Consider the following 21,569-nt stretch of genomic DNA (forward strand, 5'->3'; position numbering starts at 1 on the left):
CATCAGCCAGGAAATTAGAAAGGACATCCTCCCACATAAGCTGGAAACATGTAAGGGAAATTTATAAATAAATAAATAAATAAATAGATAGATAGATAGATAGATAGATAGATAACATTTTAATGCCCTGGCCAGGCAGCTCAGTTGATTAGAGCATTGTCCTAATATGCCAAGGTTGCAAGTTTGATCCCCAGTCAGGGCACATACAAGAATCAACCAATGAATAAATGCATAAATGGGTGGAACAACAAATCAATGTTCTCTCTCTCTCTCCCCACCCCTACCCCCCTCCTTTCCACTCTCTCTAAAAATATTAATGGAAAAATATCCTCGGGTGAGGATTAACAAAGAAACCAAAAAAAAAAAAAAAGAGTATTTGCCCTGGCCGGTGTGGCTCAATTGGTTGAGCATTGTCCCATGCAACCTGAGGTCTTCGGTTTGACTCCTGGTCAATGGTGCATGCCTGGGTTGCAGACTCAATCCCCAGTAGGGGGTGTGCAGGATATAGGTGATCCATGCTTCTCTTTCTCTCTCCCTCTCCCTTCCTCTCTCTCTCAAATGAATAAAAACATGTATTTTAAAAGAATACTTAAAATAATAATAACATAATGGGAAAAAAGATAAATGGACAATAATAAAAACACAATATAGTAAAACTTATGAGATGTAACTAAAGTAGTTCTTAGAGGGAAATTTATGGCCTTAAATGCATATATTTAAAAGAAAAAATTTAATTAATGAACCAAGCATCCAATTCAAGAAGTTAGAAAAATAATGCAGAATAAACCTAAGGACAGTAAAAGAAAGAAAATAATTTAAAAATTAGATCAAGCCCTAACCAGTTTGGCTCAGTGGATAGAGCATCAGCCTGTGGACCCAGGGGTCCCAGGTTTGAGTCTGGTCAAGGGCATGTACCTTGGTTATGGTCACATTCCCAGTGGGGAGTGTGCAGGAGGCAGCTGATCAATGTTTCTCTCTCATTGATGTTTCTAACTCTCTAACCCTCTCCCTTCCTCTCTGTAAAAAATCAATAATACATACATATATATATATATATATATATATATATATATATATATATATATTTTTTTAAAACGAGTCTTTTTATTTTTTTTAAATATATTTTATTGATTTTTTACAGAGAGGAAGGGAGAGAGATAGAGAGTTAGAAACATCTATGAGAGAGAAACATTGATCAGCCGCCTCCTGCACATCTCCTACTGGGGATATGCCCGCAACCCAGGTACATGCCCCCGACCGGAATCGAACCTGGGACCCTTCAGTCCGCAGGCTGACGCTCTATCCACCGAGCCAAACCAGTTTCGGCAATAAAATATATTTTTTAAAAATTAGATCAGATGGAGAGAAACCAAGATGGCGACATAGGTAAACACCAGAGTTTGCTGCCTCGAACAACCACTTCAAAAATACAACTAAAAGATGGAATGGACATCATCCAGAACCACAGGAAGGCTGGCTGAGTGGAAGTTCTACAACTAGGAGGAAAGAGAAAAGCATACCGAGACTCAGAGGAGGCGCAGTGCTCAAGTAAAATACTAAGGTGCGGAGTGCATGTGGAGCGGGCTGGCGGCTGAGGGCTTGGTTGTCGTTTTCAATCGGAAGGGAGTCTCAGGCTCTGAGCTCCAGTTCTGGGCGAGTCTCTAGGGAACCAGACTCATACGGGAGAAGTGGGGCAGCTTTCTCTCTGTGGGGCTTGCAGCGATTACTGGGACACTGAGAAGCAGAGCCTCTGAGGGCAAGACTGAGAGCAGCCATAACTGCTAGCCCTGCCCTGTTGATCCCATGGGACCCGCCCCGCTCAAGCCCTGCAGGGAGACTTTTGCTGGATAGCCTCAGGCAAAGGCTAGATTAGCACCTCCCTAAAGATCCAGGGACCAGGAAGCCCAGAGGTCAGAGTGGGACCATCCAGTTTGCAGCTCCGTGGAACCATAAAAGACACACTCAGGGGGCAGACTCAGTGAGCACCAAAGCCCCATCAAAGCAAGTCTAGCCCCAGAGGGGTGTCTCCAGCACAGAAGTTCTCCCACTGCAGACACAGCTGATTCTCAGCCAATTGACCTGGAGGGCAATTCCTCACAGTGATAACTACAACAATCAAGGCTTAATTACAACAAGACTGTGCACAAAGCCCACAAGGGGGTGCACCAAGAGTGTCTACCTCAGGTAATTGGGACACTTAGCACAGAAAGGCATTCTATCGACACAGCGAAGCATAAAAAATGCTGAGACAAAGAAACAGGACACAAACGACAGAATTGGAGGAAAGCAAACGCTGGATATAGAGTTCAAAACCACACTTTTAAGGTCTTTAAAGAACTGTCTAGAAGCCGCCAATAAATTTAATAAGGCCCTCGAAAAGACTGGTGAGACCGCCGATAAATGTAGTGAGATCTTCAAGAAGACTGGTGAGACCGCCGATAAATGTAGTGAGATCCTCAAGAAGACTGGTGAAACCCTCAATGTTGTGATAAAGAACCAACTAGAAATTAAGGATACACTGACTGAAATAAAGAATGTTATACAGACTCCCAACAGCAGACCAAAGGATCGCAAGAATCAAGTCAAAGACTTGAAATACGAAGAAGCGCCCTGACTGGTTTGGCTCAGTGGATAAAGCATTGGCATGTGGACTGAAGGGTCCCTGGTTCTATTCCAGTCAAGGGCATGTACCTTGGTTGCTGGCACATCCCTGGTGGCCAGTCTGCAGGAGGCAGCTGATTGATGTTTCTCTCTCATCGAAGTTTCTAACTCTCTATCCTCTCCCTTCCACTCTGTAAAAAAATCAAATATATATTTAAAAAAGATAGAAAAAAAGAAAAAAAAAAAGAAATACGAAGAAGCAAAAAACACCCAACCAGAAAAGCAAAATGAAACAAGAATCCAAAAATACGAAGATAGTGTAAGGAGCCTCTGGGACAACTTCAAGCGTACCAACATCCGAATTATAGGGGTGCCAGAAGAAGAGAGAGAGCAAGATATTGAAAACCTATTTGAAGAAATAATGACAGAAAACTTCCCCTACCTGGTGAAAGAAATAGACTTACAAGTCCAGGAAGTGCAGAGAACCCCAAACAAAAGGAATCCACACCAAGGCACATCATAATTAAAATGTCAAGAGCAAAAGACAAAAAGAGAATCTTAAAAGCAGCAAGAGAAAGAAAATCAGTTACCTACAAGGGAGTACCCATATGACTGTCAGCTGATTTCTCAACAGAAACTTTGCAGGCCAGAAGGGAGTGGCAAGAAATATTCAAAGTGATGAATACCAAGAACCTACAACCAAGACTACTTTATCCAGCAAAGCTATCATTCAGAAGTGAAGGCCAGATAAAGAGCTTCACAGATAAGAAAAAGCTAAAGGAGTTCATCACCACCAAACCAGTATTATATAAAATGCTGAAAGGTATCCTTTAAGAAGAGGAAGAAGAAGAAAAAGGTAAAGATACAAATTATGAACAACAAATACACATCTAGCCGAAACCGGTTTGGCTCAGTGGGTAGAGCATCGGCCTGCGGACTGAGAGGTCCCAGGTTCGATTCCGGTCAAGGGCATGTACCTGGGTTGCGGGCATATCCCCAGTGGGAGATGTGCAGGAGGCAGCTGATCGATGATTCTCTCTCATCGATGTTTCTAACTCTCTATCTCTCTCCCTTCCTCTCTAAAAAATCAATAAAATATATTAAAAAAAAACAAAAAACAAAAAACAAATACACATCTATCAACAAGTGAATCTAAAAATCAAGTGAATAAATAATCTGATGAACAGTATGAACTGGTGATTGAAATAGAATCAGGGACATAGAAAGGGAAAGGACTGACTATTCTTGGGGGGGGGGGAAAGGGGTGTGGGGGTGAGGGAAGAGATTGGACAATAATCGTGCACCTATGGATGAGGACAGTGGGTGGGGAGTGAGGGTGGAGGGTGGGGTGGGAACTGGGTGGAGGGGAGTTATGGTGGGAAAAAAGAGTAACTAATGTAATAATCTGAACAATAAAGATTTAATTTAAAAAATTAGATCAAAGAGTAAAATAAAACAGAGAAGAAGGAAATAATAAGGAAACACAAAATCAAAAGGTGGTTCTTTGAAGCAATTAATAAATTAGACATATTTCTGGCAAAATGTATCAAGAAAAAATGAGAAAATTATAAATAAATAATATTGGGAGTGAAAGGGGGAAATAACTGCAGATCTTGTGATAACTTTAAACATTTATGCCCATTAATATGAAACAAATTTAATAGACAGTTTTCTGGTAAAATATAACCTACTGAAACTGACTCTAGAATAATCAGCAGTGAAAAAATCTACACTCAAAATACACACACACACACACACACACACACACACACACACACACTCCAGGCCTTGAAGGAATAGATCATCCCTATTTTGTAAAATCTGTATATGAGAAAAATTATCATTGATCAAAGAATAGAAGTGGTCAAAGGAAGAATAGGGTGATATCTAGAAACCAAAGGAAGAAACAACTTTCCAGAAGGTGAGAGCTGTCAGATCCACACATCTCTCAGTTAAACTTTGCTTCCTGGTTGAAGCACTGAACCCCCCCTATTAATGGTCAAGCACCTATATTGCACCCTGACTCTCCCCTTCATGGTGCTTAATATGGCCATTACTAATAACTTTACATTTGTCTTATGAGGTTATTTTATCAGTGTTTGACTCTCTCACTGTTGTCTCAACTCCATGAGGGCAGAAATCACGTGTTTATTTTTTTTTCACCTTTGTGTCCTATTACTTAATTGGTACCTGGAATGAATGGACGTGCAACAAATACTTGTCAAGTGAATGAGAAGTAGAATTTAGGAGGTCAATGTGGCCTGGGATCCCTGAAATTTCAATTTTATAATTGTGGATAGAACCGTCAAGGAACAAGGCTAAGACTGGACCATCTAATATATAGTGAGTGCCTTACATGCTAGGAGATACTAGGAGCTGTGGCTGAAAGTGATCAGAGATGGAAAGAAATGCCCACAGCAGAGTCCCCCTGAGACCCAGACTGGGGAGCCCCAGGAATGCAAATTACAGAATGGGGATATGAGTAACCAGACCCTTGTTAATCAGTCCACCCAACTTTCCTGCCCAGCTGTTCTCTAAAGGCTCTCTGGGAAGGAGGATTTAAAGCAGTGGGGGAGTGGCTGGGGTCATCAAAGAAAACAGGAATGGAGAAATAAGAAATAGAGTGAGAGACAAAGAAGGCTAGAAAAACTAAAGGGTTTGGTTGATAAGGATCACAAACAGTGATTTCTGACATCTATGTAATATAACAAAATTTCCTTCTAAGGAAACATCTTGAAGAGAGTTTAATTCCATGGAGTACTTTGATTCTGGTTATTGATTTATAAAGAGCCAAGATTGATTTTTGGGATTAGGGGCTGAAGAGAGATGAGATATGATGCCTGACATATTTCTGAAAGTTAATCTGGGACCAAAATAAAGGAGGGAGGAGAGGAGAGATGTGTCAGCAAGATGGCCAGTGCCTTTACTGCTTTGTAGGGTAACTAGACCACTGATCAATCTCAGGGGTGGAAAGGACCATTAAGAACAAAAATATGCAAGCAGAGAATCAAATCAGAAATTGGGAAGATAAGGAAGCAGAAAACACCCAAGCAGAAAGAGAGAGAGAGAGAGAGAGAGAGAGAGAGAGAGAGAGAGAGAGGAGAGAGAGAATTTTTAAAAATGAGGGTAGTATAAGAACCTCTGGATCAACTTAAAGTGTACCAACATTCGCATCATGGGGGTGCCAGAAGGAGAAGAGAGAAAGCAATAAATTAAAAACCTATTTGAAAAAATAATGACAGAAAACTTTCCTAACTTACTGAAGAAAATATACATCCAGGTCAAGGAAGCGCATAGACTCCCCAACAAGATAAACCCAAAGAGACCCACACTAAGGCACATAATAATTAAAATGCCAAAAGTTAAAGACAAAGAGAGAATCTTAAAAGCAGCAAGAGAAAAGCAGTTAGTTACCCGCTAGGGAGCTCCCATAAGACTGTCGGCTGATTTCTCAACAGAAACTTTGCAGACCAGAAGGGACTGGCAAGACATATTCAAAGTGATGAAAAGCAAGGAACCAAGATTACTCTAGCCAGCAAAGCTATTATTTGGAATTGAAGGGCAGATTAAGAGCTTCCCAGACAAGAAAAAGCTAAAGGAATCCATCACCATGAAATGTTAAGGGTGAGGAGGAGGAGGAGGAGGGGGAGAAATATGAACAAAATGGCAATAAATACATATCTATTAACAATTGAATCAAAAAATAAAATAAACAAGCAGAACAGAAACAGACTCATAGATACAGAAAACATTTTGTGGTTGCCAGATGGGAAAGGGTTGGGGGGTTGGATGAAAAAGGTGAAAGGATTAAGAAGTACAAATTGATTGTTACAGAATAGTCATGGGGTTGTAAAGTACAGCATAGGGAATATAGTCAATAGTATTCTAATAAATATGTATGGTGCCAGATGGGTGCGAAATTTATTGGGATGATCATATATAAGTTATGTAATGTCTAATCACTGGGGTGTACACCTGAAACTAATATAATAATGTATGTCAACTGTAATTTTAAAAAATCTTGCCGAAACCGGTTTGGCTCAGTGGATAGAGCATCAGCCTGCGGACTGAAAGGTCCCAGGTTCGATTCCGGTCAAGGGCATGTACCTTGGTTGCGGGCACATCTCCAGTAGGGGGTGTGCAGGAGGCAGCTGATCGATGTTTCTCTCTCATCGATGTTTCTAACTCTCTATCTCTCTCCCTTCCTCTCTGTAAAAAATCAATAAAATATATTTTTTAAAAAAATCTTAAAAAAAAGAACAGGAATATGCAAAATACTATTTTAAGTGGTATCCTTATGATATATAAAACTTCTGTAAAAATGTTACCACACCTAACAACCTTCTGTTTACAGCTGGTTTATAGGAAAATTCAAGAAAGGACTGTATCCCAAATTTAGGACCTGTGGTAGGGCAAAGGTTAAGGAAACAGCCAGACTGAGGGTTTGGTCAGGACCCCTCAAAAGTAATGAAAGTCATCAAAAGAGAGGCTTCGGTGGGTCTGTCTCTGAAGATGTAAGAAAAGGAGGGAGTTGTTGAAAAACACCACATATCTGTGCCAGACAACTGTGGGGAGCTGAACCCCAAAGAAAAAGAGGTGATGGAAGATTTTGAGGGAAAGATCAGCAGGTTGCACTTTCAGAGCCTGTAGACTGTCCAGGAAGCCAGCCTAGGACAGGCTAATGCTCACCAAAAGTTGATGCAACTTTTGCATCACAGAAGGCAGGAGAATAGTAAGGTCTAGAAACGTGGCTCTCCTTCTCCCAACCAGGGGTCCTCCAGGAGAGCCAGGCAGACCCTTCTCTTGCCCTCTCCCCCACAGAGAGGTGATGAGTAGAAGAGGGGACATGGGCCTTGGCACAGAGAACACAGACTCATGTGGGTGAGCAGCTCAGGGTCTAGTCAAGGTTGTTAGTCTTCTGTGTCCTCCAAGTCCCCCTGCGGCAAGTTTCTCCTTAAAAGTCCCCAACTCATCATTCCTCTGGGGTCACGTCCATCCCCACAGGATCCCACCTCTCCATGGCCTCCTTGATGTTGAAGATTAACAGTAGAGAAATTGACCATCACCTGAGAATGGGGCAGGACTGTTAGCAACCACAAAAATCCTCAGATCCCAAAGTTAACATTCTGAGATGGGAATTCAGGCACCCTGCCCAACCGTGAAAATGAAGGTTTTTGCATAAGTAGCTATTCAAATCACACCCATATATGGCTCCCCAGTAGACAGGACCACCTGAAGACTTGAAGGGGTCGGGGAAGGGCAAGGGGATGGAAAAAATGAAGAGAAAGGAAATGAAAGAGTAAGACAGAGAACCAATATAGCAAGTGAAATCACAGGGGTGTGACATTTTACAAGACCTGTGAAAACAACTGCAAAGCCCCTGAGTGAAAAATAGCCTAGACTCTAGGCCCTAGAGAAATGAGGCACCCACGCCTCATTCCTCAGGGAAAAAGGAGGGGACAGCCGTCTGACCCATAAGTTCCTAGAACTCAGAGGGGAAAGTCCAGCTATGTCCAATATTCCCCAAACCATAGAAGTAGGGACGAGATGACTCACAGGCATGGACCTTTAACCTCAGTGCCCAAGGCTTATGGGGGAGAGGCCCTGGGGGCTCCAGGACTTCAGCGACTGACACAGTCAGAGGTGGCAAGGGGAAGATGAAGGTGCTAGTGGGGTGAGGAGGGAAAGACAGATGGGCAGTGGGTGATACCTGTATCACAGACTGGCAGGAACACTAAATGAGGTCATGTGTGATCTCCTAGTGCAGAGCGTGACAGAGGTTTACGTCCCTTGGATGCCATTTTAACGCTTCCATCACAAACTTTTGGCCATAAAACCAAGGCTAGTCATGGCCATTATTCACCCCACTTAGCATGAACAGTCAACCGTCCTGCTGCAGAAATGCTGCACTGGACTGCGATTGCTACCCCAGCCACGTGAAGGTGTCTTGTGGTGCTAGTTCCTTCCCCAAACCTGAAAACTTCTCAGTTCTAAAATTCACCTGTCCCCGTTTCAGATCCTCAGTTCCTGTTCCCCTTCCTTCTCTGCATTGCTTATCTCTGTGAAAAAAATTAACTTATCCTCTGCGGAGAGGGCAGAAGGGACGTGCCAATTAGCTTGTACGCTGTGAACAGGGCAGTAATGTGGGCACCTTTGAGCACAAGTGTGTGAATGAGAGGCGGGTGACTGCATGCTCAACGCTGTCTAAAAGAGGCGGGCGTACATGGGTTACATTCTTCACGGGCACCAAGCAGAGACGGAAACGGAGAAGCTGCATGTTGGGGGGGAGGAGGGGGGTGACTTTGAAGAGCAGCAGGTCTTCTGACAGAGTTTGCCCTTTAACCACTCTCCCCAGCACCCAGCATGCAAAAAGGGTGGAGGAGTAAGAGGTTGCTGCTGAAAAGACAAACAAACAACAACAACAAAAAACAGTCACAGCAGAGCTTCAACTGCCATCAAAAGGTAGCTTGCCACCTTTAGCAGGACTACACGGAGACCCGCAGCTGCTGCCCAGGAGGTGCAAAGAGGAGGAAACGGCGCCCAGTGTCGAGGCCAGCAGTTAGCTTCCTGGGCAGGAGCCATGGCTTGGCCACCTTCCTGCTGGCTGTGGGTTCTGGGGGCTCTGGCAGGGCTCTCAGCTACCCCAGCCCCCAATAGCTGCCCAGAGAAGCACTACCGGGCTCAGAAGGAACTGTGCTGCCAGATGTGTGAGCCAGGTAAGAGAGGACGCCTTGCCAGGGGCAGACTGATATGGGAGAGGACTGGGATTGGGGGGAAGAGAAGCAGAATGGGAGTCTGCGCTCCAGCAGGGGAGGAATCCCGCAGTGCCCGAGGCACCACCTTGCAGAGGGCAGAGAAGCAGCCTTGACGCTGGACTTCTGCTCACAGGAACGTTCCTCAAGAAGCACTGCGACCAGCAGAGAGCGGCTGCTCAGTGTGAACCATGTATACCGGGGGTCTCCTTCTCCCCAGACCACAACGCCCGGCCCCACTGCGAGAGCTGCCGGCACTGTCACTCCGGTGAGATGGGCAAGCATCTGGGGAGCCAGGTGGCAGAGCTGGGTGTGGAGGAGCAAAGAGGGGGTAGAGTTCAAGGCTAGGGCAAGGGAGCCAATGCTGGGGAAATAGGGCACCGGGGAGCGGGGATGCTGATGTGATGAGAACTCGAGTGTTTAGGGAAAGAGTAGGCAAAATCCGAGGGACCGCTGAGAATGGGTCTATGGTTGGCATCAAGACACTAAAAAAGAGGAAGTGGCTCTAGAACCCCTGATTTCAGCCACACACACAAATAAAATTTTGTCATTTCTTTTATTTTTTTAAAGTAGGAAGTGTAATATCTGTGGCTGTGTTCGGAATCCTTTTATTATTCCTCCACAGTAGCTAGGATTTCAGGAATGAGGAGGTGCCAGTGCACAGGAGTGGCAGGTTTTAACGGGGACTCTTTGAACAGGTGCCCTGCGGCACGACACTTGTGAGGACGGACGACTTAGCTGAGCTATTCCACTACTTGCCTTTAAAATGTGTTTGGTCTCACTGGGCTTTTAACACTGTGTTCTTTAAAAAATTAACTAAATAAAAAAGGTTTTGCCATTGCAAATCAAACAGCAACAGCTTGCATACACAAGAAGCGTTCCCCAGTCCACGTAACTTAAAAATGTGACCGTTAACAGCCGTTTTTCTCTTCTTGACAGCAAACCCAGCAGGGTTGGACTTTTAAAATTCAAAACCTGCCCCAGTCCCTCTGCAGGCCCCACCAGAAAGCCTTCTCCCAGCACTGAGCCAGCCTGTGTTCCCTTCGCTATGTTCCAGCCCAGCCCAATCCATGATCCCTCTCTCTATGAGACACAGCCCATAGGTTCCTCAAAGCACTCAGGCAGCACCTGGCTGCTGGACGGAGCAGGGGAGTGGAGGGGCCTGGCCTGAGAGGGAGGAGACTGAATGAGTTTGGTCCTCTTCGACCTCAGTATTCCCATCTGTAAGATGGAGAAGTACCAGATAGCCTAGAATTTTGTGCACATGTTACACATGGTGGGGAAAAAAAACCTCCAGATTTCTGGATACTCATCACTGAAAACAATGGCATTTCATCCATTTTTACCCAATCCCAGCCCCTTCTTTTCTTTTTAATATACATTTTTATTGATTTCAGAGAGGAAAGGAGAGAGAGAGAAACATCAATGATGAGACTCATTGATTGGCTGCCTCCTGCACATCCACAACCCGGGTATGTGCCCTCACAGGGAATTGAACTGTGATCTCCTGGTCCATAGGTGGATGCTCAACCGCTGAGCCAGGCCAGCAGGCCCAGCCCCTTCTTTAGCCCTTCCCTTCTTTTGGACAAACAGCTGCATGATCACCCCCTACTGGTCATCTTCTGTTTAACCTGCTGCTGATTATACTTGTGAGACCAACTGGTACCAAACTTCTCTATACTATAATCCAATTGTAAAAATCTCAGACTGTTTCTACTCTTCATAGTGTCTCTTTCTGAACCATGAATTTTCTAAAAGGTCCAAGTTTTTTTTTCTTAATAACAATAATACTAATGGCAAAGGGACTGGGTGGTGGTGAGAGAGAGGCCAGCCTCTGTGTGGGTGGGGTGGGCCTGGGGGAGAGGATTAAGCAAGGGGGGCTTGCAGGTCTCTGAGGCCTGAGTGTCTTGTATTCCTCCCGCCCCCTCTGTCTCCAGGTCATCTCATTCAAAACTGCACCCCCACCGCCAATGCCGTGTGTACCTGCCCCACAGGCTGGGAGTGCAAGGACAAGGAGTGTACCGAGTGTGATCCTGCTAGAACCCCCACGCTGACCCCTCATCTATCATCGGCCCCTGGCCCACAACCCACCCACTTACCTTACACCAAAAGTAAGTTCCAGGGAACTCTTTGTCCAGTTTGGGGTAAGGGTCACTCTCAAGTAGCACCCCGTCTGAGCTCACCCCCCACATGAGTTGCCTGGTTGGCTTGTCTCTGCTTTTCCATCTCATCCAACTCTTCCCAGGCCTCTAGGCCTTCAGCCTGGTCTTTCCCTGCAGGCTCCCTGCTGTTGCTCACCCTATGTCTGTTTTTCCAGAGTTGCTGGAGGCCAGGACAGCCAGGCACGTGCAAACTCTGGCTGACCTCAGGCTGCCTGCCCCAGCTCTCTCGACTCAACGGCCAGGTGAGTTTTCTCCACATTCTCCACTCCAAGAGAATATATATGGGAGAGTCCAAGAGAGAAGCCAGCTCCTAGGAGTGGGGAGACGGGGAGGAGGAGGAGCAGAGTCTAGGGATGAAGAGAGGACTTGGTCCAATGATGGGGGGGAAGAGAGGAAGGCCGGGAGGAGAGAGGCAAAGATGAGGGGAGGGCTGGGGTGAGAAGCATCTAGGGCTGGGCCCTTCTCCCAAACCCTTGTGTGGCCCCTGCCTATCACAGCCCAGAGGTTCCTATGCAACTCAGAGTGCATCAGAATCTTCGTGATCCTGTCTGGAATGTTCCTTGTTTTCACCATGGGCGGAGCCCTGTTCCTCCATCAACAAAGAAAAAATGGACTAAGTAAGAGACAAAATACAGGCCTCCAGTCCTGTTTCTGACCCCACCTCACCTCACCTCCGCAGCCCTGCCACCCATGCCTGGGACGTCCTGGAAGCCTCCCCCGCTCCATCTGTATCCACCTGGCTCCTGCCTCGTCCTCCTCTCCTCTTAGCTGAGGTCCTCCTGACAGCCCTCCCCAAGCTTTCCTGCTTTGCTTATCTCCTCTTCCTTCGCCTCCTCCCCTGACCACTGGCCAAGAGTCATCTGTTTCATTTCTGCAGACAAAGGAGAAAGTCCGGCGGTGCCTGCTGAGCCTTGTCCCTACAGCTGTCCCAGGGAGGAGGAAGGCGAAGCCATCCCCGTCCAGGAGGATTACCGAAAGCCTGAGCCTGCTTCCTACCTCTGAGCTGGCACTCCCCAGAGGGGGTCATCACTGCAGAAAAGGCCTGGCCTCCACCTCGGCCCACTGCCCAGCCAGAGGCAATGAGACCCAGCAACCGCAAATTCAGTACCATGCCCTGGCAGGGCCCTTTCCTGTGCACAGACTTGAGAAAGTACCCTTTGAGACTGGTGTGACAAGGACAGCGGGAGGTGGGGGGTGGGAAGCGGGATGTGTCCTGGCCCAGCCAGCTTCACCTCCGTGCTGGACGAGGGCTGGGGTTCCAGCTGCAAAATACACTGAAGCCCAGGAAAGCCCCCCGTGCTGTATTTAGAAACTCAGCAGAATAAAGTGACAGACTGCCACAGGCCGCCTCTCTGAAATTCCACTCAGACACAGGCCACTCCCAGCCCCATCTCCACCAGGGATCGGAGGGAGGAGCCTTCCCCCCTGCGGTCTGCTGTTGGGGCCTGCCCAGCAGGGGAGGGAGGAGGTGTGGCACCAACAGAAAATGAGAAAAGGTTCCCAGACTCCGGGGGTTCCTGCTTCTAGCTTCGGTCTCTCCCTTCCTCCTCCCACCTCCCTTTCCCTACAGCTCCACTTTCTTGGGGCGGGTGGGGAGCAGAAGGGTGCACGCAGTGAAGTCAGGTCTTGAACTCGCCAGGGGATGACGGGGGTGGGCAGTGGGGCTGGAGAGGAGAACGGTGAACAGGACTCTGGCACCAGCAAGAAATGGCTTCACCCAGAGGCGAAGGCAGCCGCAGTGGCACTTCCTCAAAGTGAAAGTGAAAGAGACGTAGGCGGAGGACAGGAGAGAAACTCACAAGCCGTTGGCCACTAAGGAGTATTGAAAGGAGTGTTGAGAGAGACCCCTCTTCTCCAGCTGGGACCTTGCCAGCAGGGAGCCGGTGGAGACGGGCAGCGGAGGGGGCCTGAGAGCAGCCCCCATGGGCACAGAGGGCTGGTGGCTGCTGCTCTGCTTGGCTCTGTCCGGAGCTGCCGTGGACACGGGTGAGTGGGACAGGCTGGAGGGAAGTGTGAGGCCAGGGAAGCTGCGGACAGCCACTCTCCCGGATGACACAAGGGGAGAGGAGCCAATCGCTTCTAAGCCCAAGGGGGGAAAGGCTCAGAGGCTGACAACGGAACCAGTTGTGCTGGGGAGAGAGGCAGAGACCCGGGAGGAAAAGCCAAATGAGAAAGAGGGGCCTTCACGGTGACTGTGGTGGGAGCGCTGTCCTTGGGAGAGGGGACACCTTCGGAAGAGAAAGGGTCCCCAGCTAGGAAGTCACCAGGAAGGTGATCGGGAGGTGGGAGGGGAAGGCCACATGTTGGGGCAGAAAGCAGAGCAGACCTGTTGTCAGTTGGGAAGTGGAGAAGATGGCTGCCAACACCCTGGGCTGCATGATGGCCTGTCGCCTCTCCCCCTGGCAATGCTGCTCACTTATTTGCTTTGCTGAGAACTCCTTTTCCTGAAAATAGCTTTCATTCGATGGTTGGAAATGAAAGTAAAAGCATAAACCCGTCGGAGCAAGGCAAATCCAGGACTTTAAATCACTCGCATCAAGAAGTACCTGGAAAGGCAGGTGCTTCCCAGAAAGCTGGCCTGGGGGGTGACAAGATAGGGACAGAGACAGCTGGGCCCCTGGAACCCAACCTTTACCCTTAGTGACTCCGAAGTTGGGGCAGGGAGTGGGCACAGAAGTAACTTTCTGGGCGGGAGGGTGTGGCTGCAGCCCACTCTTTTCCCTGCAGCAGAAAGGCAGTGGCGGGCCGTGGACGTGGTCTTGGACTGCTTCTTGGTGGAGGAAGGCAAGCACCATGGAGGCTTTGCCAGCGATAAGAACATGGTGAAGGCCCTGCTGGTGCTGAAGCAGGTGCCAGTGCTGGATGATGGCTCCCTGGAAGGCTTCACCGACTTCCAAGTGAGCACACTGTCCAAAGACAACCCACCTGTTACCTTTGAGGCCTCAGGTAAGAGCCTCCACCCCGTGTCCCAGTCCTGCTGGGCTCCCGCCACTGGGACAGCCCAGTTCCCAGTGCGCCCACCTGCATCTGCTTCCCGTGTCCTCAATCCAGTCCACCCTGTGCCGCCCGCCCTTCTCCCCCAGTGAGTCCGGTGCAGATTCCCCACGCAGAGGCCTTGCTCCATGCTGACTGCAGCGAGAAGGAGGTGACCTGCGAGATCTCCCGCTATTTTCTCCAGGCCAGACAAGAGGCGGCTGTTGAGACAGCAGCTTGGTTCATCACCAACTTGCAGGTCTCTGGAGGGGGACCCAGGGTCTCCATCCTGATGAAGGCTCTCAGGGATGCCGAGAACAGGGCTGTCATGCCCCCAACGCTGAACCTGCCCCTGGGCCCCCAGGGGACTGTGCTGACTACAGGTAAGAAAATGAAAAGTAGCAGAAAGTTTTATTTTAATATATTATTATTGAGTTCAGAGAGGGAGAGATAGAATCAATGATGAGAATCATTGATCGGCTGCCTCCTGCAGGCCCCACACTGGGGATCAAGCCCACAACCCAGGCATGTGCCCTGACTGGGAATCAAACCGTGACCTCCCGGTTCATAGGTCAACGCTCAACCACTGAGCCACGCCAGCTGGGCAAGAAATAGAAGAAGGGAGGGAACAAGTCCACCTCCATCCACATCAGTCATCTCAAAGTGTCCCCTCGACCTCAGTCCTTTCTTTCGAAAGGTCCAAAACGGGGATAACTTTCTCCTCACGGTTTTGCCTGAGGAAATGACATGTGGTGCTCTATTCCATGTCTGCTGTTCGTAGTAGGCTTACTGGGCCAAGCACCAGTTTTCTCCCAGTGAAAAGCCATCCTGGTCTGGTGTTTGACGAGAGCAAAGCACAGGGATTCGGAATTTGTTCGTTGCCCCTTATTAATATTATTAGTAAAACCCAGTTCCTGCCTTCTCTAGCACATCCCAGAGGGCGCAGGGAATTGAGAACATGAGGATAAGTTTCTCCAGAGTTCATTAAATCTACTATTTTACCTCCAAAAGGAGACAACCAAGTCCAAAGATTAGGGAGCTACCCACCTATCCTTAGAAAGCCCCAGAACATTCGACCTTTCTGTGGTCCAACCTAAGTGTATCCTGCTACACCAGAAAAGAGGAGTCCTCATAGTCCTGGTATAGCGAGATAGTCCCTTTTTATTTTGGGATATTTTAAGCCTACAAAAGGTGAAAGAATAATGTAATGAACACCTGTATGTCGTACACCTAGGTCCCATCAACTGAATTCTCATTATAGATATTGCTGAACAAATTAAAAGCTGCAGAAATCCCAGTACTTCACCCCAAATTCTGCCATATATAGCATGTGGTTTATAGCATTTGGTTTATAACCAAAGACAGGGATATCCTCCATCATCACAGAACCAGCACCTCAGCAAACCAAGGTGGGGTGGTCTACCATGGTGCAGACAATAAGCGGGTACAGTGTGTCAAGAATTTAAGGTGTGTACAGGCTTTGGGCGTTCCCATCAGAGAGGTCAGTGATGGTGAACCTATGACACGCGTGTCAGAGGTGACACGCGAACTCATTTTTTTGGCTGATTTTTCTTTGTTAAATGGCATTTAAATATATAAAATAAATAGCAAAAATATAAGTCTTGCCGAAACCGGGTAGGCTCAGTGGATAGAGCGTCGGCCTGCGGACTGAAAGTTCCCAGGCTTGATTCCGGTCAAGGGCATGTACCTTGGTTGCAGGCACATCCCTAGTAGGAGATGTGCAGGAGGCAGCTGATCGATGTTTCTCTCTCATCTATGTTTCTAACTCTCTATCTCTTTCCCTTCCTCTCTGTAAAAAATCAATAAAATATATTTAAAAAAAAAAAAAGAATTTAAGAACATATTTGCCAGGGCAGTCCCCCTTGCTACACCACTGAGCATCATATTTAAGGTCAATATTTAAAAATTGATAACAATAATACCGTCGAGTATGAAGTCCAAATTCAAACTTCTCCAATTACCCCAATAATGTCCCTTGTAGCTCTCTGGTTCTTGTAGAGTCCAGGATTCAAGCAAGGACCACACAAGTGTTTCGCTGTCTTGTGCCTTTAGGCTCCTTTACTCCAGAACGGTCTTTCATAGCCCTGACGTCTTTGAAGAGCCTAGGCCCTTGTCTGGTAGCATATCCCACTGCCTGACTGTTTTCCTCATTAGATTTAGGTTTAGCACGTCTGGCACAAATACTACTGCGTGCTTTTTATTTTAGTTTTTAATCCTCATGCTTAGAGAGGGCGCGAGAGAGAAACAGTGATGTGAGAGAGGAACATCGATCGGTTACCTTCCGTACATGCCCTGACCAGGGATTGAACCCACAACCCAGGTATGTGCCCCCACCAGGAATCGAACCGGCAACCGTGCACAGGACGATCCCCAACCAACTGAGCCACAGCAGCTGGGCATACAGTGCACTTTTCAAACTCTTACTCCTACTTAGACTTCACAGCAGCCTTGCCTTCGGCAGGTGAGCTTGGCAACACTAAGAGACTTGTCCAAGGCCACAGAGCGGCCACATGGAAGAATCAGGCTTCCAAAATGTTTTATCTGCTCCCGTGGTTCTTACCCAAGAGCCAACAGTAACCCACCATTTTGCATGTGTATCCTCCTGGTGAGAGGCCAACAGCTTTCCTCAGATTATCCGGGAGCGACTCCAAAATAGTTAAGATCACCTTGTGTGTCACACTGCCTTTCCAGAGCCCACTTCTTTTCTGTTGTTGTTTGTTTTGTTTTTTAATAAAATTTTATTGGAGTGACATTAGTCAACATGAACATACAGGTTTCATGTGTAGGTGACTAACTTACAAAGTCTGTCTCTAGCACCATGTACCCACCATCCAAAGTCACATCTTCTCCTGTCACCTCACATTTGGACCCCTTTTCCTCCCCCACCCCCCTTCCTTTGGCAACCACCACGCTGCTGTTTGTGTTCGTAAGTTTCAGTTTTATATTCCACATGTGAGTGAAATCATGTGGTTCTAGAGCCCCCTTTTTTGTGGTTCCATCTGTTTGGGAAATGAGCCTAACCGCCCTCACTGTCCAAGAAAGGAGGGAGGGGCAGATGTGTACCCACAACATGCCCACGGCTCAGATCAGGTGGTCTCAAGCGGCAGCTGAGCACATCCCCCTCTTTCTCTCACCACAGTGGAGTTCCAGGTGACAACACATACCCCATCCCTGATTTTCCAGCGGGGGTCCTCAGCCTCCCTGCACTGCGGCTTCTCCATGACGCCAGGCTTGGACCTCGCCAGAGTGGAGTGGCGGCTGCAGCATAAAGGCAGCGGCCAGCTGGTGTACAGCTGGACCACAGGGCAGGGGCAGGCCAAGCGAGAGGGCGCTACCCTGGAGCCGGAGCAGCTCCTCCTGGCCGGGGACGCCTCCCTCACGCTACCCAGCCTCACTCTGAAGGACGAGGGAACCTACATTTGCCAGATCACCACCTCTCTGTACCAAGCTCAACAAATCATCCAGCTCCATGTCCAAGGTGAGGCCAGAACTCACTTCTCTGGGGGAGCGGGAAAGGGATATGCTTATTGGGAGTGTTTTCCATAGTGGAGTCCAACTACAAGGGCATTTCCTGAGAGGCAGACTGCATTCCCACAACCTAAAGGCCATCTCCGCCCTAGAGGTGCAGAGGGCATCAGACTGTCTTCTGTCACACTTCGGGATAAGTCCACCGAGAAACTTTCCAGCCCAGGATCCGGTTGCCCGGCCCTGCTGGCTGCCTCCAATCACACTCCCTAAAGGAGCAGAGCCAGCCCAGGAGGCGCAGTGGGCGTGGCCCTGATTGAGAAGAGGGTTTCATCACTGATACCCTTTCAAGTCACTGCTTATAGTGATGATAAGAAGCAAGCCAGCCGTTAGTTGGTTTTACTAGCGTCTTTCAATTACCTGTGGAAGGTGTACTCCTTTGTGGCCTGCATCCAGGGTGGACTCCTCACCGCCCCTTGGCACTCCACTGAGGATGAAACTTCAGCCTCCACATCCTAGCTCACTCTCAGCAGGGAGAGAAGGCTTTGGGCTTCTCGTTGTCCCATTGACCCCTCGGAATGTTATTCTTTCTTCCAGCTTCTCCCAAAGTACGACTGGGCTTGGCAAATGAAGCTCTGCCACCCACTCTCATCTGCAATATCGTTGGCTATTACCCTCTGGACGTGACTGTGACGTGGACCCGAGAGGAACTGGGTGCAGCCCCAGTCCCAGTCTCTGATGCCTCCTTCTCCAGCCTCCGGCAAAGCGCAGAGGGCACCTACAGCATCTCCTCCTCCCTGACGGCGGAACCTGGCTCTGCTGGTGCCACTTACACCTGTCAGGTCACCCACATCTCCCTGGATGAGCCCATTGTGACCAGCACCTGGGCTGCCCCACCAGGTACTGGGGTGCCCACCTCTACCCTGAGCTTGTGGCTCTCCTACCTCCAGCTCATCTTTGGTCTTGTTCTGCTTCCCACCACACTATGTTCATTCACAGTCTCAGCTTCTTTCCAGGGCAGCAGCCCCCATAGCTGCCACCACCATCCTGAGACTTCAGTGCACCCCAGGTGCCAGGGCACCAGGCGGTGTGCTGGAAATGAAGGCTGGATAACTCCTGATCCTGCCCTTAAGGAGCTTAGTCCAGTTGGAGGGACCGACTAGGCAGGCAGGGAAGATGACCTGGGAAGGGGGAGGGCATGAAAACCAAGTTAGCTAGCTCGAGGGGCAAGGAAACACCAAGACAGAAAGAACGACATGCATGAAGGCCAAGTATAACGCAGCCTGAAGAGCACTCGGGGAACTGCACAGCTAGAGCCGAGAGTGTGTGGGAAAACTGGGAAGTGGCCTTAAGCTTGAGAAGTAATTGTATTTACTGAGCATTGACATGAGTTGACCACTATGCTAAGCACTTAGATGTATGATCACATGTCTTAGCATGACTCCCATTGTATTAATGAGTGAACTGGCACTTACAGATGTTAAGTAATTTGCCCAAGGTCACCTACCTAGTAAATGGTAAAGGGTGAAGTGTGAAAAAACAGGCAGCCTGATTACACTAGAACCTCAAACCCTCCACTGCTATTAGTGGGCTGACACTTTTTCTTTTTCATCCTCACCTGAGGTGTGAAGATATGTTTTTCCATTGATTTGTAGAGAGAGTGGAAAGGAGGGGTGAGAGCAAGGAGAAGAGAAGAGAGACTGGGGTTGCCTCCCACTCCCAACTGGAGCTGGGGAACAAACGTGCAACCGAGGTATGTGCCCTTGACAGCGAATTGAACCCATGACCCTCCGGTGTGCAGGCCAATGCTCTAACCATTGGGCGCACTGACCAGGGCTAGTGGGCTGATACTGATGGGCCTTCAAGCTGGAACTTCATCCTGAAGCCACAGAATATTATGTAAAATTTTTAAACAGGAAAGAATCAGTACCTAGAATGCAAACATCCAGGAGCACTGGGCATTATTATTTGAGACTGGGGTTTTGTCTCAACTTACATCATTCTCCGGCTATTTATAAAATCCTAGTTTAACTGCCAACCGCTATCTAACTTAAATTTCTCTTGCAAAGCAATAAAAAAAAAAAAATGTTGTCCTGAGGTGGGAAACGGTAGGAATTCTGTGTGGAGAAACGCACAAACATCCAACAACCTTGAGCAAGTACAAATGCTACTGTGTGCCCAGTTCCTGGGTGAGAGCAGAACTCTTGATAAGAGCTCCCTACACGGGGACTCACACACTCACACACACCCCTTTGTCCTCCTGCTGGTGCAGGCTGAGCTGGTTCCTGCCCACTGATTCCTGCCTGCACTCTTCTCACCTACAGAGCAGAGAACTGTGGCCTTTGGAGTCCTTTTTGCCAGCACCCTCTTCCTCCTTGCACTGCTGTACCTGGGACTTCAGAGATGGAAAGGTAAGAGTCCATTGCCCTCAGCTCAGCCCGACCCACCTCACTTACAGACCAGCCTCCGCTAACCACCTCCCCACCCAGACCAGGGATGAAGCCCAAGCATCCCACGTTCCAGCCAGCCACCCCCCCCCTCACCACAGACCACAGCTTTGGGGGTTACCACAGCTGAAACCAACCTCACTCCCTCTTGTTCTCTCCTAGCTACCTCATCCAAGGTCTGCCAAGACTCCGAGGCCCTCTGGGAAACCACTCTCCTGCCTCCGAGTAAAAAGAAAGAGTAGTCACGTTCTCCCAGAAGGACTCTAAGCCAAGCCTCAAAGCTCAAAAATACCCCAAGAAAAGCATGAAGAAAGCACAGATCACTGGGGCACTGACTCTGAACCTGTGCAGGACTCTGCCTTCCTTCTGCGTCAGGGAGGAGATGCTGTAGGTGCCGTCTGGGCTTTGCCTGGGGTAAACGGGACAGAGGACATCAGGAAGGTCTGGGTGGAAGTTAAAACAAGAACCAGATTTGAGGTACAGTGGCAGGAACAGAAAATGGGAAGAAATTAAGAAAGGAGCAAGTGAGGGGCAGTGGGACAAAGGGATAGAGGTTGGGCCACCACACACAAATATTGAACTCTGTCCAAATAAAAGCCTCTTGGGTCCTTGGCGGCAAAGCTTTTCCACTTTCCTATCTTCCCGTGTTGGACCCAACTGAGCTGTGTCCCGGGCCTTGCTGCAAAGTGTTCAAGCTGTGAAATAAAGGCCCTCGAAGGCAGCCCCAGGGCCCGTCTCAATTGCTCTGTGTAACCTGGAGCTGTAATTAGGTTCTGCTCCTTAGACAGTTGCTGGTCACTTCAGGATACCTACAACTCCTCATCCCTACTCCTCCTCACACGACTCAGCTGCCAGGGAAAGATTTTTTTTATTCATTTCTAAAATCTGCTAGTCCATACAGTGGGACACCCCAGGAAGGAAGGAGGTAGATAGGAAATGTCTGAGAAAACCTGCAGTTGTTTATCAGTGTGAGATCCTCACTCAACTTCCTGTTGTCACTTCCTCTCACTGGCACCTGAAGAGTTGGGTTGCGTCAGGCATGAATGCTGAGAGCAGAGACCACTTCCTTTGCCAACACAGAGCTTTAATCTCCGAAGACCATCTGACACACATAAGCCAGCCCTTCCGGCCTACAGCAACATCAGACT

At 48.3% G+C, this 21,569-nt stretch overlaps 3 protein-coding genes across 6 annotated transcripts in view; 2 read left to right on the forward strand and 1 right to left on the reverse strand.

Moving 5' to 3' along the window:
* Positions 1-21,569, reverse strand: part of VAMP1 (vesicle associated membrane protein 1) — a 58,192-nt gene that overhangs the window by 28,813 nt on the left and 7,810 nt on the right. The window contains exons 5-6 of one of the 3 annotated variants that reach the window (XR_009451144.1): positions 19,717-19,853; positions 18,869-19,155 (exon numbers count right to left, since the gene is read on the reverse strand). The exons of 1 other annotated variant lie outside the window; for it this stretch is intronic. Coding sequence is in view for 1 of the 2 variants with exons in the window: in XM_059682012.1 (XP_059537995.1) it covers positions 19,849-19,853 (5 nt within the window). In the remaining variant the exon portion in view is untranslated. Of the gene's footprint in view, positions 1-18,868; positions 19,854-21,569 lie in introns of those variants that run through there. One more of the 3 variants, XM_059682012.1, reaches the window with a different exon arrangement.
* CD27 (CD27 molecule) lies at positions 8,955-12,855 on the forward strand. Its single transcript, XM_059682005.1, has 6 exons — positions 8,955-9,317; positions 9,490-9,621; positions 11,291-11,464; positions 11,671-11,757; positions 12,013-12,132; positions 12,393-12,855. Exons 1-6 carry the CDS (start codon positions 9,182-9,184, stop codon positions 12,515-12,517), a joined length of 774 nt encoding a protein of 257 aa, XP_059537988.1. The 5' UTR covers positions 8,955-9,181; the 3' UTR covers positions 12,518-12,855.
* Positions 12,980-21,148, forward strand: TAPBPL (TAP binding protein like). 2 transcript variants are annotated; one of them, XM_059681999.1, is made up of 7 exons: positions 12,980-13,501; positions 14,243-14,461; positions 14,599-14,871; positions 17,649-17,987; positions 18,572-18,874; positions 20,299-20,385; positions 20,584-21,148. In XM_059681999.1, exons 1-7 carry the CDS (start codon positions 13,438-13,440, stop codon positions 20,661-20,663), a joined length of 1,365 nt encoding a protein of 454 aa, XP_059537982.1. In that variant the 5' UTR covers positions 12,980-13,437; the 3' UTR covers positions 20,664-21,148. The 2 variants fall into 2 exon arrangements, with proteins under 2 accessions (XP_059537982.1, XP_059537983.1); XM_059682000.1 differs by having other exon boundaries at positions 14,246-14,461.

Source organism: Myotis daubentonii, chromosome 2 (genome assembly GCF_963259705.1).
Source record: "Myotis daubentonii chromosome 2, mMyoDau2.1, whole genome shotgun sequence".
NCBI lineage: Eukaryota > Metazoa > Chordata > Mammalia > Chiroptera > Vespertilionidae > Myotis > Myotis daubentonii.

Coding starts and splice junctions, on each gene's coding strand:
- CD27 (XM_059682005.1), top strand. CDS start 9,182: ATGGCTTGGCCACCTTCCTGCTGGCTGTGGGTTCTGGGGGCTCTGGCA. Junction 9,318..9,489: donor CTGCCAGATGTGTGAGCCAG/GTAAGAGAGGAC, acceptor TTCTGCTCACAG/GAACGTTCCTCAAGAAGCAC. Junction 11,758..12,012: donor TCTCTCGACTCAACGGCCAG/GTGAGTTTTCTC, acceptor TGCCTATCACAG/CCCAGAGGTTCCTATGCAAC.
- TAPBPL (XM_059681999.1), top strand. CDS start 13,438: ATGGGCACAGAGGGCTGGTGGCTGCTGCTCTGCTTGGCTCTGTCCGGA. Junction 13,502..14,242: donor CGGAGCTGCCGTGGACACGG/GTGAGTGGGACA, acceptor TTTTCCCTGCAG/CAGAAAGGCAGTGGCGGGCC. Junction 17,988..18,571: donor CATCCAGCTCCATGTCCAAG/GTGAGGCCAGAA, acceptor TCTTTCTTCCAG/CTTCTCCCAAAGTACGACTG.